This window comes from Mus caroli, chromosome 17 (genome assembly GCF_900094665.2).
Source record: "Mus caroli chromosome 17, CAROLI_EIJ_v1.1, whole genome shotgun sequence".
Lineage (NCBI taxonomy): Eukaryota > Metazoa > Chordata > Mammalia > Rodentia > Muridae > Mus > Mus caroli.
This window is the reverse complement of record NC_034586.1, coordinates 84,338,253-84,358,471: the sequence shown is the minus strand read 5'-3', so window position 1 is coordinate 84,358,471 and position 20,219 is coordinate 84,338,253. Positions and strand designations below refer to the sequence as shown.

Genomic DNA, 20,219 nt, shown 5'->3' with positions numbered 1-20,219 from the left:
GAGGAGCTAGAGAAAGTATCCAAGGAGCTAAAGAGATCTGCAACCCTGTAGGTGCAACAACATTATGAACTAACCAGTACCCCGGAGCTCTTGACTCNAGCTGCATATGTATCAAAAGATGGCCTAGTCGTCCATCACTAGAAAGAGAGGCCCATTGGACATGCAAACTTTATATGCCCCAGTACAGGGGAACGCCAGGGCCAAAAAATCGGAATGGATGGGTTGGGAAGTAGGGGGGAGGGTATGGGGGACTTTTGGGATAGCATTGGAAATGTAATTGAGGAAAATACGTAATAAAAAATATTTTAAAAAAAAAAGAATTATTGGTTGCTTAATTCTGCCACATGGTGCACTCAGAGCTTAGCAACTGAGGCTAGGTAAAAACAGGGTACAGTTAGTAGGCCAGGTTTTTTAAAAAGTGCATAGCATGAGCGCTCTGGGTGTAGGATGGTCCTCTAGAATGCTCACCGTAAGAAAGGGGCGGTGCCTTCCTCTACGACTCACAAGAATGAGGTAAAATCTTAGGATGAGGGTATATGTCCTGGAGCACTATTCCATGGATGTGGGAGATAAGCCCATATCTTACAGGAGACTTTTGGCAGCCTATCAGAACATTAACTGAAAGAACTAACTCCACAGCAGAATACAGTCCAATACAGGATCCCCCATCTGTGCCCAGAGGCCTACTTTAACAACCAGAACACAACAACATGAGCTACTGAGTTAATCCTCCACAGAGCTGAGAACTATCCTGGGGCAGCAGTGTTCCCTCAGGAATGGAGATCTCGTATTTGGGATAACAGGAGTAGATGGGATCTGAGATTCACAAACTGACTCTGGGATAAGGAAATTGGGCAAAACCAGCACTAAAGTGGTGTGGGAGTGGGCACTAGGTGGTAACTCTGCATCCAGAGGTGGCTGTGTCCCACTTCAAATATGCCCATGGTTTTACTGGAATCCCAGTGCTCTAGTTTCATTCTCAAAAAACAATTTGAGATGGGGAAGTTTTATTTCAGCTTACACTTTCAGGTAACAGTCCCTCACTGAAGGAAGTACAGGCAGGAACCTGGAGCAGAAACCATGAAGGCACACTTTTTGCTTCTTCCTCACTGGCTCCCTTCCCCAGTGCAGGACTCCCTTCCTAAGGGTGGTGCAGCCCACAGCAGGCTGGTCCCTCCTGCATCAATCATTTACCAAGACAGTTTCTCCCAGCCATGGCTTCATGCCCATACGATAGAGGCAGATCTTCAGCTGTGGCTCTTAGTCTCCAGCTGACTCAAGTTGACAGTAAAACTAACCAGGGCAAGTGGTCATTTATAGGATCCTTGGACTATGAATGGCTTCATTTCCAACCCTGAGGAGTTGAGACCTCTTCTTCATCTTTAGCTGTATCCCACATGTGCCTTGGGACCCACAGATTGCACTAATGAGTAGAAAAGTTCCCAAGGCTGATAAACTGAGGCAGCCCTTGTCATCGCAGGTAAGTACCTGCCATAACCTGTACAGCACAGGCAAGTGGGGTTCCATCACAATCCAGGTGTCACCTGTGCTGCCTCATTGATTCATTTCAAAAATCCAAAAGTCACAATCTATAAGACTGAGATGTGAAATCTGAGCAACAGCTCGTGGTGTCTCAGTCATTCACTCGGAGAATACTCCATGCTGCAAGGTGAACTCTCATGGGCCCAATATTCCTGTGTCATGAGCAAGAAGGTAGTTAGTATACTCTATTATGCTGAGGGTCATCATATAAGGTTCACACTTAAGATTTCTAACGACAGCCCTAAGCCCATCTTCCCAAGGATGTATCTTACCTGAAGGTCTGTAGTGGGAATTTTTAAAAAGTAATCCATGCTACACCAACAGGCCCCTGCAAACTGGTCAGCCAGGCACTGGTGAGCATGGCCAGACTGTACTCATCTAGTGACCCAGAGCTCCAAAATCTTGCCACCCAACTCGCTAAGTTCCCACTGGCAGGTCACTACCACAGCAGCCTCACTCTTCCAAATTCCCATGGCCTTTGGTGTGCACTTCTTGTAAACCCACGCTTTGCAGCCATGCTTTTCTCTCTGGAACCCAGTTGAGTAGCAGCATGAAGGAAAATACCACACAAACTGAACTCAGAATCAACAGGTAATTCAATCACTGGGTTCAACAACTAGAATCCTAATCTTGTAGCCATATTAAATATAAATAATCTGGTGGCAAATCCTGGTGGATTCGCCATTTAAACCAGGGGCCACTTACAGATACATCGTATCCTCCCACTTTCCCTGTCCAAAAACTCATCTCTCTCTTTCCTGCCTCTTCTCTTCCTTCCTCGGACCAGGAAATCCCACCTACTTGCCCAGTGATTGGTTTCTTTATTCCTTAGAAGGTTTCTTTATTCATTCATGAAGTCCTGAGTGTGTGGTTCACTCCTCATCCCAGGTAACCTCTCTTGGGGAAGCTGAATTAGAATCAATATACAAACAGCACCAGGGCTATCCACAGCAAAGGTAGGTGGGGGGGACCAGTCTCTAAGAGCAGTCTTTCATTCGAGGGTCAGGATCCTGAGGGAGACTCTCCAGCAGTAGGACAGGTCAAGGCGATGCCTCTCCAGATGTGCAGAGCTCATTTGCCCTTAGTCTCTGCTTATATACTGTCCCAGTGGGCATCATGGAGTTGTAGGGCTGTGTCTGGTTGAGTGAGTGAGTAATGCCATTGTGTTTTGATTATCAGGGGCAGCCTTGGAGTAGTGGAGATCTGATTACGCTGTTTTACATGTCTGAAACATCTGTTTTTACCATGTCCATTATATCCTGCTTCACTTCTTTATCATGGCAGCTATCTGATAGCCCCTGAAGCCATCTAGAAATGAGACCCCCATATACTGCTGGCATTCCTTGTCCCCACCCCTGAGTCCCTTTCCCCTGGGGATAGATATGTAGTTAGGGGTGTCATCCACTTGCTTTTGACAGAATAAGGGCTCTTCCTTTGCCTTCTCTGTTATGTGTGTGGCATCCATTCCTTTCAAGATGCTGCCCTTAGGAGCTGCCATCCTATCCTCATACTGGGCTCTTGTCCCATTTCTCACAGACATAAACATGTTCTATATTATCTTTACTGCACGGGTTCTTTTGGAATGAAATTATGTCTAACTTCAAAATACAAATGAATGGAAAGGAAAAGAATGGAAACAAAATTTTTCTTCTTTTACTTCTCAAGTACAAGGACTTAAGTGAGCATATGTCTTCTTTGCAATAGCACGATCATTGAGCACAGAAGTCTCCGATTTTCGTTAATTTTTAAGTCCCCTTTTATGGTTTCTTCTCTTTATTCAACACTGATAATAATACTAAGGTATGCTCGTGTGTTTTAGTTCTAAGTGTTTAGTACTTAGTGTTTATGAGAATAGGCTTATTTGGAAAATTATTCCCATTGCCAAAAATTCCTGGCACCATAGAATGGATAATTGAGGCATCCATCAAAAGGAAAGGCTTTCAAATGGGTTTTGACAAATCCCAGGCAGGTGGGAGGAATAACTCCAACAGCAGTATCCATCAGGAAGGGAGCACCAGCAAAGGCAGGACGTCCAAATACCAGTCAGGAGGGAGGAATAACTCCGACAACAGTATCCATCAGGAAAGCAGCACCCTCAAAGGAGGATCCCAAATGGGTGCTAACAAATCACAGCTGGGTAAGAAGAAGACTCCTACCCTCCTACAGCACAGGAGGTTAACTATGGTAACGATTAATGACTGCTTCAAAATAGCAAGGAGAGAGGATTTTGAATGTTTCCCAATTTCTGACGGAAAGAAATGATGCCTGCCCGAGGTGGTGGATACACCGATGACTCCATCTGCCCATTACGCATCGTATATCCGGAGGAAAAATGTCACCATGCCCCTTAAAACTATGAGTCACTATATAGGTTTTTACATTGTTGGTTACTCGTGAAAGGGTGCTTTCAGAGATGACAAACAGACACTTGAGTGCACAGAAACTGCTGTCACTTGAAGACAAATTAGAAAAGAAGACATGACATCTTGGAATGAAATATGTGGCCTGTGGCAGTGGGTAACAATTTTGAATCTGTTTTGGAGCCATGGGCCCATGTTCTCCATCCTGCTTCGTGGAGACACAACTGTGGTGAAAGCGCCAGACACCTCCTTACTTCACTTCTCTCCTTAGCCTCTGTCCCTAGGCCTCTCTCCTGACCTAGTCACATCCACAAAGGCACCTGCTACTCTCCTCTGATCCTTCTGATGCTGGGGACTCTTCATTCTCCTCTCAGCTGCTTCTCCTGCTCTATAGACTGGAAAATCAACTGGAAAATTTCATCCTGCACTGGGGACAGCCAGTGCATGATTTACAGCTCCTCTCCGTTCACTCCAACCTTTGCTCCTCAGACCTCAGCCCCACATCAATCAGGATCTCAGGCAACCTCCCTGGTCAAATCTAAACCAAACTGCTCCTGTGGGAACCAAAGCGCTCGCTCGCGCGCGGGCTCCCATTTGGAAGAGGAGGCTGTCTGCCCAGAGGCTTTGGCTGGGAGCTCCATTTGCATGAATAAACAGCTCTGAAGGATTCAGCTGAAGCTTTTACTGAAACACTCTCCAAAACATGTTCTGTGCTGCATTATCCGCAGCAATAAAGATTCTGGGATCGGAATTTGGCTGTCAGGTTTATTGATGTGGCATGGGGTACAGTAGAATACAGCTTTCTCTTTCAGAAATTTATTGGCGTGGCAGTGCAGAGAGCCATAAAACTGTGTTTTTAATCAGGAAGCCAAGCAGACATGATTCCAGGAGAAATATAGGGAGCAAACACACCACAGCAAGAAGCTTTCTCCCTCCACTGTCCCCTGTGTTTGTGAGAGCTCTGATTAAGTAACGGTGGAGAGAGGGGCTTGGTGGGCCTGTCCTGGAGAAGAGAACCAGAGAATCTTGTTTGCATTACTCCTTCTGGTCTCATGGTCTCTGAGAAACTGGTGAGTGAAAGCATTTTTCAGCACTGACATTCCTGAAATTCCTCTGCATTGTCTGCAAGAAAAGAATTGCTTTGTGAGAAGAACAGAGAAGGTAGAACATTCTTGTTTGCCAACAGAGAAGGACCTAGGATTCAAATGCCCACTTCTGTGCCATATTGCCCAGAAGAAAGGGCATTCTGGGTCAGTCAGCTTGGTTGTTGCCCAGGTCGATTTACTCCATCTCTTTGTGACCCAGTGCCTTCTTTTGCCAAAAGGAAGCACTCATTTCACTCCACTGTCCTTCTGTCATGTGGAATAAAGTCATAGGAGGCTGTATGTAACTCTCACAGCCACTTAGGAAGGCAGCAAGTCCCCTCTGTCACCTACTGACTGATGTCTGCTCTCAGAGAGAAGGTGCGCTTTCCTGGTGGCTAAGGCAATCCCCTCTATACAGACCCCATGAGCAACCAGGCTATTTCTCACATGAGTATGTTCACTGGATGTGATGGTTTGTATACACTCGGTCACAGGTGTGGCACTATTAGGAGGTGTGGCCTTGTTGGAATAGGTGTGGTACTGAGGGTGTGGGCTTTAAGACCTTTATTCAAGCTGCCTAAAAGCCGGTATTCTGCTAGTAGCTTTCAGATGAAGATGTAGAACTCTCAACTCCTCCTGAGCCATGCCTGCCTGGAGGCTGCCATGTTCACACCTTGATGATAATGGACTGAACCTCTGAACCTGTAAGCCAGTCCCAATAAAATGTCCTTACAAGTTTTCTTGGTCATGGTATCTGTTCACAGCAGTAAAGCCTAAACTAAGACACCAGAAATATCTTGATTCACTTCCTTCAAAGCCTTGGGCCCAGAAGTCTTGAGCCATTGTGAGCACTCAGCCAATGTTGAACATTTCTCCTTCCCTTGAAGAAGCACGTCCCACTTACCCTGATGCTCACACACCACTTGGCACTGGTTTTGCTATGGCTGACTGTTACTCTTTTCTCAATTCTTAAGTCCTGCACAGCTTCTGGGGCAACTGAAACAATACTTCAGTAGTAGCGACTCTGAGGGTCTGAAGGAAAAACCTCTCAAAAATACTCCCTCAAATGACATTTGATGCCCATGAATTAACCATAGGAGGAAAGTGATTAGGCTCTGAAACGGGAATCAGTGGCCTGCAGAAGTTAATGGCGGTTGAGAATGATCTTCTCTGTGACATGGAAACACTATCACTGTGGTTTTCTTCCTCCTCCTCACGCTTTCTGACTGTCATTTGCCAACTTGTTTCCTCACAGTTACAAATAGCTTCTTGCCCATTTTCAAAAGCCAAGCCAAGATCACTTCAGAGCTGTTGGAAACTATTTATTTGGTGTCCTGCCCTATCTCGATGAAATCTCTCAACAAGATAGGAATTGCTATTCCAGTTGAATTAAGGAAGAACCCGAAACAGAGTTGAGGAAAGTATACTATATATACTATGCACACACTGCACACCCATACTACATACACATACACCATACACATACTACACACACATACACACATACATTTGCACACCATCCACATATACACTACACACACATGCATAATATACACACAATACACACTAAATGCATATACTGTACATATATATACTACACAAACACTATACACACACTACACAGACATACATACTACACACACATACACAAACAATACACACACACAATGCACACAATGCACACACACACACACACACACACACACATACACACCACTGTTCATGAACCTGGAAAACAGCCAGCCCTAACCCTTAAGCTTTTACTGTTTTCTTTTCCAGATCTCTCACCTATCTCCCTGTCAAAGTAATCCCATCACAAGCTTTCAGGGGACTTAATGAGGTCGTAAAAATGTAAGTAAGATACTGAATATCAAAAGCCATTTATAATTGAAACAATGAAATTTTTTTGAAGAGAAAATGTAGTTGCAAGAGAATAATTTTTCTAAGAGAGAAACTGTGTTTAGGAAACCCAACTATTTTTAATCTTTGTAATACAAATAATATCTAGTAGCCTTTGAAGAAGTGGTATGATTTTCAAGAGTCATTAAAATCCAGATAATTAACCTTGCTTCAAAGAACTGAATGCATTTTGATAAGTGATAATATTCTTTTTAAGTAGAAAAGAGATAGATTTCAATCATGAAAGTCCCTCTGTGCTACAGCAACTAGTCCCTGATGTCACTATCTTTTGATAATTCCCACGTTGATGAAAACATGTTAAAAGTTTATTGTGCGTTGTAAGATAATCATTGCATGTAAAATAGAATGAGGACAGGAAAAAAGCTCAGCTTTTCTAGCTGTGCTGATAAACAGCGTGAACCAAAAGTGTGAAGTGGCCCAGCAATGCTGTATGATCTCGGTTCCTCTGAGAGCCTCTTGTTCCTGGGTCTCAGCTTCCAGAGCCTCATAGACTTCATAATACTCAGATAGACGCTTCTAGGAGAGAGAATGCTGTGTCATCCCTATTAACATTAGCCTGAGCCCAACAGGCTCAGCCGCTGGCTGGTTCCTCCCCACCAGTGGGCCATCACTAAACAATTCAAAGGACTGTTAAAGCAGATTCACATGCCCTAGAAAGATTGTACTGACCATTTGGCTCTGTGCAGAACCTCTGCTGTCCCTTAAGGTATTAGCAAGCAATGATAACATTACAAATATTATCATTATCAAGAGTACTTCCAGCTCTGGCTGTGGAGTTCAGTTCCCAGCGTCACATTCTGTGGCTGCCTGTAACCTCAGCTCCAGGGGGTCCAATGCCATCTTCTGGCCTCTGAGGGTATCTTCACACACATTCACATACACAGAAATACACACAACACATAAAATAAATCTTTTTTTAAAAAAAAAAAGTCCTCAATAACAGCGTGGTTACAGGAAACTCACTATGGGTGAGCACTTCTGCTTTGAAGTGTAGATGTTCTGAGTGTTCGTAACTTTTAATGCATTGAGACCTCCTACTAAAAGCAGGCACAGTTAAATAAGCAGACTATCAGATATGGATGAAACCGCCCAGGAGCCATCCATGACAAGCTGTTGCCTTAGGCACTGCCTTTCTGTGAGCTGAAGCTCTCTTGGAGTCTGATGCCTTCTGTGAGCATTAACCTTAGGGATGCACAAACAAAACCACACTTGTGTTTTGGAGAATCTTTTCTCACCTGTCAGCAAATGGCAGCTTTTGTGGGAATTTTGACATTACCACCATGCCTGGGTTTGATCTATGCCAAAACTGATTCATTTACTTTTGTGCCTTTCTTAAGAAATAAATTTAACCAGTAGTCCACTTGCCTCTTTATTCATTCAATCTGTAGCTCTGTGCCAAGCACTATGAACCACCAGGACTCGGATGAGAATAGAAGGGATTTCTAGTCGTCAATGTGTTTACAGACTGAGAAACTAGAGGAAAACGATGTTCAGAATCCATAACGGGATTCCACCATCCACACTGCAACTACCTTGAAAGAACCTCAGAAATGGGTTTTGAGAAATCAAGAGTTAAGTTATGAAACAGCCAATTCAATCCAAATTAAAGCCTCACTGAAGTGATGCATGGGCACCTCAGAGATCTCAATTGTAGCCTAGCACCCTCATGTAATTAGCATATTGCTTTCCGGAGCTGTCAAGCAAGAGAACCTGACCAGACATTTTTTTAAAGATCCTATGCACTTCTAACAATGTGTGATTCAAACAACCAAGAGAACAGACTTTTATATGAATGGGTACAACCGAAACTTGTATTTTAATTGCACTAGAGTTGTAGATATCCATTTATATTCTTATAGGAAACTGTTAGCCTTTACTGATGTAGGAACAAATTCTACATTCCTGTTCCTTCTCAGAGGACACAGGAGACACACACACACACATGCACACACACACACACACACACATCATTATCACAAGGACATATTCATGTCTCTCATGTGTTTTTTCTTTTTTTTTCCATCTTCCCTAGTGAAATCTCTCAGAGTGATTCCCTGGAAAGGATAGAAGCTAATGCCTTTGACAACCTCCTCAATCTGTCTGAAATGTAAGCATCAGCTAAGAGATAGCTTATTGCTGTACACTATTATCCTGGCTGCTGGGAGCCCACTTGGTATTTCTGTTCAAGCATCCAATGCTAGGAATCCAAGAGGCAACAATTACTAGGTCTGGGCAGGCACTAATCTCTGTCCCTGCTGTGGTCTGAGAGTTGCTATGGTGACAACTGCTTTTCCCTAGGAACTGTGTAAACTCTGAAACATCAACAACACAATGCTGGAAATTAAAATTGACATTGTGAAGTCCTGCCAAGTAGCTCTTGCCTCCTGGGGTTTGGGGAAGGGGTATAGAATACTTAGAGTAGGTGGGAAGTTCGAAGGGAGCTTAGAGATCTAGAGTTGGCTCATCAGGGGCTGTTCAGGCCCAGTCATTCTTTCAAGTAAGTGCTATGTTAACAGTAACCATGACAAGCCTTGTGTTAAGCCTGTGAAGAGTCGGCTCATTGGACTTTATTGGTATTATTATTGTTAGATTTAGTCTTAAAAGTACATGTTTCGAAATGATCATACACAGACATGCCCAACTCAAAAAGACTGACTTCAGCTTCCAAGTGATGAGCCTACACTAGAAACTCACTTGCCTGAGGTTAGACAGCAGGTTAGTATCAGAGCTAGACTAGACACTAGGTCACATGACTTACAAACCAGACTTCATATGCCACCACAGAGGGCTCCCACCAGGGCTTCCTGCAGGACCCTCAGATTCCCCTGTAGGCAAGTCGAAAGGAAGGGAAGGGTGTACATCGAATGCTTGTCCTCTCTACTGCTTGGCATTTCCTCTAAGTTGTATCTCTGCTTTTCATGGCTGCCCACCATACTTAGACCATTACCATTTTGTCCAGAGAACAGAATGGAAGCTGGGAGAGTGTGTGGATACTTTAGACACTGGCTGGGCTGAAATTAAACTCCAACCCCATCTTTCTCTAAAGCTTGTGTGTTTTCCATTACACTAGAAGGGCTCCATCAATGGTCCAGTGAGTAACTATCTAAGCTGATTGATTAATTAATAAGCACAGGAGTACCTAATCTATTGCATGTCTTGACCTAAGAGCTGCTGGAACACAGAGAAGCTGAAATACAAATATCCAACAGGACATGACAGGATAGTCATAGAATTGAGAGTAATTCACCAAAGAATTACAGAAAAGGCCAAACAATGGGTAATTAAATTTCAAAGAAATTGTCTGGACTTACTGTGCTTTGTACACAGGGTTCATTCTTTGGTAGATGACTGTGCAGTCCCAAACCTGAAATTCTGCAACATTAACAGGCTTCCCAGGTAATGCTGAAGCATCATCGGGCCAGCAAGTGACAAACAAAGAAAGACATCAACTGAGAGGAAATTAAAGCCCTCTCCTGAGGATGTTTGTGGGCTTTTAAAGGAGGCCCAGAGACTTGCATGGAAGCCTCATTCAGTCTCTATGCCTTGTCCATGGTGGTATCTTACATAGCTATGGCAAGTGCTTGATACGAATAGACAATAAATGTTGATAGAATGTGTGACTGTATAAGTAAATGTTCTATGGTTGGTCCTTGGAGACAACCTCTCGCTTGTCTGACTGATGATCACTTGATTCAGTTATTAGGAGATCACTACCACAGAGTAACTCACATCTAAAGACTCCAACCTTATGTCCATGTTCCAAGTGTCAATAGTCACTATAGTATGAGTGTTATACTTGGAATCAGAAAAACTAGATCCCATTCAAGTCCTGTTACTCTTCAAATGAATGATAAGTCATTCAACTTTCACCATCAACATTGGCAGAGACTTTAGTGTATTCACCAGAACCTACCCTATTTGGTGGATTGTTGTAAAGGAAACCAGAAGGGAGAGAAAATAAACCATTAGATGGTTGGAAGAGTAATGGCAGAGGGTATCAGCATCATCGTCACTGTCATCCTCGGCGTAGTCATCGTCTTCAAAGGGAAGATAGGAGGATGGGAGTCATACATAGAAATCTATATCATCTATATCTATATCATCTATAGAATGAGCATAAGGTTCCAGCAATCTGAATCCCAAGGCATCTGTCCTGTGCTATTCTGGATGTGTACCTATCTGGATAACTTCTTAGTGTGCTTACCAACTCAGTATGAACAGACCTGATTTGCCTCCAAGAGCCATATTTATTTGTTCATTCTCCTGGGAACATCATCTCCCGTCATGACCAGTGTGCAGGCTCCATAGTGGGCAAGCTCTACTTGGTCAGGAGCACTGGACCTTGGTGTTATCTGGTGTGGAGGAACAGAAGTAAAGATACACACATATAAACTCCCAGCTAAGATGCCTACGCCTGTCATCTTAGAAGGGAAGGCACAGCCTCTTGGAAATAGCTAGCAGGGTCCTCAGGATAGCCCAGCATCCCAGGAACTTGTGTTAGACATTAAACGTAATTAATATCATTGGTGGGATTTTAGTCAACAGTGCCTGGTGACCAGTGCTGTGTATCCAGACATCTACTAAACCACTGCCCATTCCCCCTTCTCTCTTCACAGACTGATCCAGAACACCAAAAACCTGATATACATTGAACCCGGTGCTTTTACAAACCTCCCTCGGTTAAAATACCTGTGAGGAAAATGTTCCTTTATAAACATCTGGGGGGCGGGGTGAAGATGGGCATCTGTGAAACTGAATGTGATCAAAATGTTGGAAGTCATTTTGGGGGATTTATTTTTAAGATTTTGTTTCAACGTTTTTAGTGTGTGTCTGTGTGTGTCTGTGTATCTGTGTGTAGGTTTGTACAGGCGTGGAGTGCCCACAATGGACAGCAGAGGGAGCAGGACGCTCTGGAGCTTAAGTTACAGGCAGTCGTGAGCTGCTGTGTGGGTCCTGGGAACTGAACTCTGGTCACCTCCAAGAGCAGCAAGCATTCTGAACTATTCACCACTGAGCCATCTCTGCAGTACCCTGAAAAAGGGTTTTGACCAATAGTCAACACTGTGTTTGCCTGCCTCTCCTCGTTAGCCTTCTGGTTTAAATGTAGTCAGAATTCCTTGCTTTTACTCTTCTGGGAGTTTTGATACACATATAAGGGGCTCCCCACATCCCCTCTGCCCCACACACCAGAGGAGAGTACTGTTCCCTTTGCAGTAGGTTTCATAATTAAATCTACCAAGTCTACTGGCTAGCATGACAAATGGAGTCCCACCATAGTCTGACAGCAGCCAGCCCTACCAGCAATGTAGGATTCTTAAAATTTACTACAGTCTTAGCTGTGTTGGCAGGTAATCTTCCCCCATAGCAAGTCATCCCTACCACACAGAAAAGTTTACACCCTCCTCACAGAGACACCCTTCTCTCTACTTCTTGAGAAACTAAGTTTCAGGAGTCCCCAGGGGAGTACCATTTTCACTACCATCTAAACAAAATGAAAAAAGAAAGAGAGGATGAGGAAGGGGCCTGTCTGTTATGATCTACACAGTCAGTCTTGTTCCGAGGAGCCATACAGAAGCTACAGCTAGCTGTGGTGTAATTCTCTATGGATAATTGTAAACCCAAGATGTTTCCCAACCTCCAAGGTACCTTGGACACATAAACATCCACCACTTTAGAAGGTATTAAGGATAATCCAGACCCAAATTTGACTAGCACGGCCTCTTATTAGCCAATTGACTTTCATAAATAGCATTTAATCCCCAAATGTGGGACTCCCCAATTCAAGTCCAGACTACAGTCTGAACCTCCTGCTAACCCTAGTGTAGACAAGGCATGGATTGACTCTGAACACCTTTATCCCTGTACCATATTCATTCCTATGAATTAACAGTAACATGGAGATGATCAAGCACGGAGAGAAACCTGCTGGGTGTCATTGTCATCAGAGGGCCAGGTAGCTCCTATCAGTTGTCTGGAGCACATGTCTACTGGGCTTAAAACTCCACTGGCAGAAGTCCAGAGCCTGCATGCCTCTGACGGAGTCTCATTCTTATAACGAAGTGTTCTTCAATTTCAACTGTCACATGAGCTGCTCTCTCCTTTAGAGGTTAAATAAGAAGCAGAAGCCTTGAGTGTCTCCGTCCACAGAAAAGAATGTTCAATGGTTTCAATGGGATACTAGGAAGAACTTCCTGAACCACAAAGTAGATAAGTCAAGTTTCTAATAATTAGAAGGGTATAGGTTTCTCAAAACATTAATCTCCCTGCAACGTGTGAGGAGTTAAAACCTGCCCAAAGGGAGAAAGTTCCTTTCTGGAACTATCCATAGTATGGAGCACAGTCCTATCAGGAGGGAATGAACTGCAATCCAACAGGAAAGTACAATGGCTTTAAAGGAAGACTGACTGGAAATGCAAAGCCAAAATACCCAGAAGCACGGTCTCAGCCCTAAACCTCTAAAGAGCAAACCTTACGGGGACCTCTCCTAGCCATGGAGCCCTCTCAGTTCTGATGGTCTTCACCAGCTAGAAGTGTAACTCAGAAAGCCAAATGCAATATCCTAAAGTGTCATGTGAGAGCGGTGTCTGCCAAGTGTCTTCCTGTTCTCCTCTGTATTCATAACGTAACGATAATCGCTTATACTCTCTGCCCGCATCACCACCCTGCCCTGAATCGCAGGAGCATCTGTAACACAGGCATCCGGACCCTCCCAGATGTTTCGAAGATCTCTTCCTCTGAATTTAATTTCATTCTGTAAGTATCAGGCTGATTGCTATGCGTAACCATTTCCTATTTGCATCTACAATTTGGGAAGTAAATATTTCTCATTTCTTTCCCCAAGGGAAATCTGTGATAACTTATACATAACCACCATACCAGGGAATGCTTTCCAGGGGATGAATAATGAGTCCATCACACTGTGAGTACAACCTCTGGATTCTTGCTCTGCCACACAAGCCTGCTGCAACTCTCACTTCTAGTCTGAGGTCAGCGTTAGGCTCTGTGATTCACCACATCCCTTAGTCTCTGATGACTTAATCTAGACTGCCGACTGTGGGAGTTGTATGGGACAGCAGCTGGGCCACATGCTAGCATGACAACAAACTGCTGAGTCTGAAGGATGGGCAACATTGACATCCTGTGTGTGAAGTTCTTCCTGCTCAAGGGTAACTAACTCTTGGAGGCTGGACCTCTATTCAAAGATCAAAATATAAAACTGCTAGCAATTTAGACCTAAGTTTAATCAGAAACCAAGAATTACCCCCTCGTGGGTATGGGAACTTAATGGAGATGGAGCCAAACAGGAGTGGGAGGGTGGAGACCTTCAAGACATGTTGGGACAGTTCCTGGGGAACTGTGAGCTCCCAGAGAGCCTTTTCCATGGACAGGATTCTGCATGTATGCAAAAGAGCTGCATAGTATTGGTTTTGCAGGGCTATTGCCTGGTGTTGGATGTGATTTTAAGAGAAACAGTGCACACCTGAAGCTAATGGGAACTCCAGACTCCGCTCCTCCCAGAGTGCTCTTGGGCCATTGTGCTCCATGTCCCTCCCAGTTCCCGGCCCTGCATCTCACAGGGGTGTGATTAGTCATTTGCTCAGCACTTGTTCTCAGTTGAATGGGCCCTTGTGTAAGTGAAGGGTCATGTGGAGCACCCTGCTGGATAAAGGGGATTATACTTGCTGAGGAAAGCCTTATTTTCCCAGCTATAAAGTTCAACTCCTTAATTAGAAAATAATGAAAGCAAGCCTTCTCTTTTCATTATTAGCTGGATTTCTGATTTTGCTCTTGATGGAACCAGTCTGGCCCACCTCCACCCAGATCTTTACCAACTGTGAGCTCATTTAATGAAAACAAAACACCGCTCGTGGTACAGGAAAGGCTCTGAGAGGATAAGGTTAAAACTATGCATTATTCTTGCTATGTCCCTTCATAGCCACTGTGGCTTTTCATTACATCTCAAGAGGCCACCTTGACGTGTCCCAACCCACTCAACCTCCCCCCCCCACCCCCCCAGTGAGCAGCACTTAGCTATGCAACTTTTAAAATAGTCTGGATGCTGGTGGTTTCAGCCAATCACACAAAACAAACAGCCTTGATCATCCCTTGGTTAGGAGAAGGTCATGCCAATTGTTTTTCCTAAGACCCTGTAAAATATGACAAGATTTATGACGGCACCCATGACACACCACAGTACAAAGGCAACTGGGCACCTCAATGTTAGTCTCAGATCCAAACACAGCCAACCATGCAGTGTCAGTCTGGTTGAGCCCAGGCCCCATCTCTATTCAGTGGGATTAGTGACGCCTCCTTTCACAGATATAAGTACACTCACACTATGTCAGCCACATAGTTATCACAATTGCCACAATTAACCACAATTAACACTTCAAACTAACAACCCAGAGCAAGTCAGTTGGGTGAGACCATCTCCAGCAGTTTGGGTTTTGTTAATGCTGTTCTAGTTTGATTTTCTGTTCCTGTGACAAAACACCCTGAGCAAAAGCAATGGAGGGGAAAGGGTTTATTTTCTTACACTTCCTGTTATCAGTCTATTACTAAGGGAACTCAGAGCAACAGAGATGGAGGGATGAAGTGTGTTGACTTATTCTCTGGCTCATTCCCAGATCTGTGCCCCACCAGCTTTCTTCCTCAGCCCAGGCTTAGGGATGGTGCTACCAACGATGGGCATTGCCCTCTCATATCAATCATCAGTCAAAACAATGCCCCATAAATGTGCCCACAGATGGATCTGATCTAGGCAATTCCTCATTTGAGCTTTTCCCTTCCCGGGTATTCTACTTTGCTTTGTATTGCTGTGAAAGGCCATAACACGGGAAGGAAGTTTATTTGACTTACACATCCCAATCACAGTCAATCTATTGAGGGAAGTCAGGACAGAAACTGAAGAAGTAAATTAGTTTAGGATTTTGTTCATGCATTTCCCTTCCATGCCTCCTCTCCTCCCTGGGAGGTCCCTCTGCTTTGTTCTGCTATGCTCAGTTCTGGATCCCTCAAGGAGCTCAAACAAGCTGTCTGAGTTCATCTGCCTGCATTGCTGGGACTAGATTCAGCCCAAATATTGCCACAGGAGCACTGTGGGGGCCATGTCATCAACCAAGCAGTACATCTTGTCACACTGTCTCAGCACTCGGCCACTGCTTAAGAGTGATCTATCATATGTACGTTCTTTTTGTTCTTCCCAAGTCAACCGTATTGATTCTTTGAGTTGTGACATGCCATTGGCCAAACCTTTTAGCACCCGTTGTTTCTTAAGAATGACAAAGAGAATTACACAGTGATTATGTGTACATCTCATCATTTTTCTGTTCTTACTAACCAACACGTCTAATTTTAAATGAGGCTTCCTTTGCTGTCGTCTTTTCTCCTGCATGCTCTCCCTTGTTCTCTCTGCCTGTTTTTTTTTTAAAGTATTACTTGAAATGTGGATTTCTCAAAACTGTATCTGCCACATTAGAATCCATTACTGTCACCTCTCTTTATGAAACCTGCCATCTTCTTTAACGTGGCATATGGTAAAGTCACATAACTTGACATGCACTTGACTGAGGTAGGGGAACATGCAAACAGATCAGGCCTGCTGAAAGACAGGCAGCTCAGGCAGCTCAGAGCCTGGGAGAATCATAGAAACTGAGAACCCAGATTATTCCAATCAGGTTCACAGCAGCACATGTGAGTCAGACAGCAGCAGGCACCCACACAACCCCTGCCAGGACACGTGCTGAAAATGGACTTTGTCTACAATGACTTACTCAGCTAAAGAAACCCCAGCCATATAGGAGACAAAGGGTAAGTGTGGTATCCCTCTTTAGGATGCTTTCCTATGCTCATTTGGTTTAATAGAAAGAAAAACAGGAAGGGAAGGAGGAAAGTTGTGTACACATCTTCCACCAGCAAGCAGAGACCTAAAATGCCAGGCGTTGTCTATCCACAAACATAATCTCTCTTCTCTTCTTTGAAATCAGCCAAAAGCTAGGTGGCCACATGATCCAAGAGAATGTCTAACATTGTTAATATAAGCCCAGAAGCACTGTACAGCACCCCAGAATTACTCAAGGGGGGGGGGTAACATTCAGAAGTACAGCATCATCTGTAATTAATTTCTAACTCCTGAATCTTACTTGGAATGAAAAGATGCCATCCTCTCTGTTTGATTTGCAATTACTGATACCTGAACAGACAATGCCTACAAGTGTGGGGATGCTGCTGTGTCAGAGAAGCAGGGAGACCTTTGTCTCATCTCTGTGCCAAGGAAGCCCCCCTCCTTATCTGAAGCGACTCTCCAGATGTTTTCAAAGGCATTGAGGGAGCTGTGTGAGCCTGACAGCATGACGCCTCCCACTCATGTCGGCAAGTTCTCCAAACCAACGAAGCTATTCTTTTAATCAAGGCAAGACTTTGTGTACTGCTGAGCACAGTACACTGAGAAGAGAGAGCACTTGCTGCTGAAAGAGAAACAGGGAGTCACAGTCCAGAAAAATTCCACCAAGCATGGCCCAGATTATTCAAAAATAAAAACAAGAAATGCATGACAGCTTGGGAGGCAGAGGCAGGCGGATTTCTGAGTTCGAGGCCAGCCTGGTCTACAAAGTGAGGTCCAGGACAGCCAAGGCTACACAGAGAAACCCTGTCTCGAAAAACCAAAAAAAAAAAAAAGAAATGCATGACAGTAGCCCTGACAGAGGGGAACTAAGGCCAACCCAGTGAGTGCACTGGAGACGCAGCCCAAGCCAGTGGGCCTACTCTGCAGAATCAGAAAGGCCCCACTGCAGTGGAGGGAAGTAACAACTCAGTTAAACATGGGCCTAGAGCTCAGAGAAATCCTGTCCTAGTCTTGTAAAGAGATCCCCTTTGTCTCTGCTCCATTCAGGGGGCTGGAGACCACTGCATTGGTTGAGTTCCAGAATGTACTTCTAAGTGATTGATATGTTTACTCGAGACAGCTTTAAAAGGATGATACTATTATTATTATCCCTATTTGGGGGTGAAGAAATTGAGACATGAAAGATTAAATCATGTATCCAAAGTAGTTCGGCTTTGAAGCAAAGTGGGATGGGAGAGCCCAGACAGCTGGGTTCAGTGCCTGCACACTTGACCACAAAGCCACATGTACTGCGCTGCTGGCTTTCTGAGGCCACTATCCTGACATGTGTCAACAGTGAAAGTGCAGGCTGCAGAGGTGGCCCAGCAGTTAAGGCTGCTCTTCCAAAAGACCAGGGTTCATTTCTTAGCACTTACATGGCAGCTCACAACTGTCTGTAACTCTAGTTCCAGGATATCTGATGCCCTCTTCTGGACTCTGTGGGTACCAGGCACACAATGTGGTGTACAGACATACATGCAGGCAAAATAACCATATACACTAAATAAAATAATAGTAAAGAAAAAATTTTTAAAGCTAAGATCAGGGTAGCAACATACATGCAGGCAAAATAACCATATACACTAAATAAAATAATAGTAAAGAAAAAATTTTTAAAGCTAAGATCAGGGTAGCAAACCACAGCAAAGAGGAAAGGGTTTCCATGCAACTACAAACAGCTTTGCTTTGCTGAACCCCTGGGAAGGAATGCTTTGTCCTAACCCATCAGAGGTGTAATTCTACCACTTTGAGTAGAGGAAACGGCACCATGAGAAAGACCCATCACATTTCGATTCACCTTAAAGCAAGGGTTCCCAGTCAGGCAAAGTGGGGTTGAGTCTGAAGCCACATGCGCAGCACTGGCTCATGTCACTCAATCTGTTTATGTGGAGGGCCACACATGCCTCCACAATGCTGGTCTAGATTCTGAAAACTTAGATTTCAGAGGAAACAGAGTTGCGCCTCTTTTGTTGAGCAGCGATGTCTATAAGAACCCCTGCTGTGACAGGAGGTTGACAAAGAGCAATATTCTAAGTATAACACTTTTTAAAAGGTCTTGTGGGATTCAGCTGCCAACAAAGTGAGAAAGTTGTATGTAATTACCCAAAATGACAGGTCTGAAAAAGACCTATCCCTTTATGTTTTACACTAGAAAATAATAGGGGAAGCTATTGGAAAATAGCATCCAATGATCTAATATGGGTCACAGGAGTTCCTCTGTGCAGCTATACACAGAAAAGAGTTCCAGAAGTTAGGGAGGGCTCTCTTTACCATGGATGGCAAAGCTGATGGTTTTAGATCCCTGAAGCATTCAAGGCTCCTAGTTTGGTGGGGGTTAGCTAACTACTGTATATTTATTGTACAGGTTATGGAGCATGGTGCCATGTCACAATAATGTACACAATCTATACAAGTCAGATCAGCGTGATTAGTGTTTCCATTTCTTCATTGTCTCTCTGTGTATGGAGCCTTTGTGCTCCTTCTTCCTAGTTCTTCATAAAACGTGTAACAGGGATTTGACTATCAGTTCCTCGGCACTCTTTTAATCTAATAAACAGGTTGTGGGGATTATTGGCAGTCTCTGATTTAGATTGCCTAAGTTTCCCATTTGGAATATCATACTTAAACATGAGTGTCGCCTCTATTTATTGTCAAGGGTTTGCTGTGGTTTCTGGAAAGAAATAACCCATTCACGTGCTACATACATGTACATACAGCAGGAAGGTATATCTCTATGTTGGCCTCAATCAACAGAGAGTAGAGAAAACTTAGCAACATAGAAGCAGGTGTCTGAACCATTTTTCCCTGGGCTCCTTCTGGTTCTGGCATTTCACCATGGCTGGGTGGGGCAGGAAATAGGTTCTCTTATGTCTCAGCCTGAGCAGGTGTGATGTGTGTGTGTGTGTGTGTGTGTGTGTGTGTGTGTGTGTGTGTATGGGGGTTGTTTTATAGATACCATATTTTTTTATATAAAATAATGGAACACAATTTAATAACCATACCTTAACTGATGGCAATATCCTCCAATATAATCTTGCTTGCTCCACTCCATTTCACTTTTTTAAATGCTTGTTCTTCTCAACTACATTGCTTTCTCTACTTGCTTATGGAGTTTAAAGAACTGATGGCAGATGTTTAGATTCTGGGGACTATGGAGCTAGTTTGGCATCAACAAATCCATGACCACACAGACAGAAACAGAGAGTGATCCAGTGACCCAGTGCTGCAGCTTTGTAACCCATAGATCCACGGGATCAGGGATCTACAGGGTGCCTCTGAGCCACCCTGACAGCTCAACCTTGAGCCCAGCCTGCTGCCCCTGACCCCGCTCACCACAGCCTACTCCTATCCCCAATCCCTGCCCTCACCCTACTCCCAGGAACCAAAAACCTGACAGCACCAATGCTTGCCTTTCTTATCATAATGGAA

At 44.1% G+C, this 20,219-nt stretch overlaps 1 protein-coding gene across 2 annotated transcripts in view; it reads left to right on the top strand.

Moving 5' to 3' along the window:
- Lhcgr (luteinizing hormone/choriogonadotropin receptor) overlaps positions 1 to 20,219 on the top strand; it is a 53,369-nt gene that overhangs the window by 13,695 nt on the left and 19,455 nt on the right. For both annotated transcript variants that reach the window (XM_029471475.1, XM_021149364.2), the window contains exons 2-6: positions 6,767 to 6,838; positions 8,940 to 9,014; positions 11,524 to 11,598; positions 13,586 to 13,660; positions 13,749 to 13,826. In XM_029471475.1, coding sequence (XP_029327335.1) covers positions 6,767 to 6,838; positions 8,940 to 9,014; positions 11,524 to 11,598; positions 13,586 to 13,660; positions 13,749 to 13,826 — 375 coding nt within the window. The remainder of the gene's footprint in view (positions 1 to 6,766; positions 6,839 to 8,939; positions 9,015 to 11,523; positions 11,599 to 13,585; positions 13,661 to 13,748; positions 13,827 to 20,219) is intronic.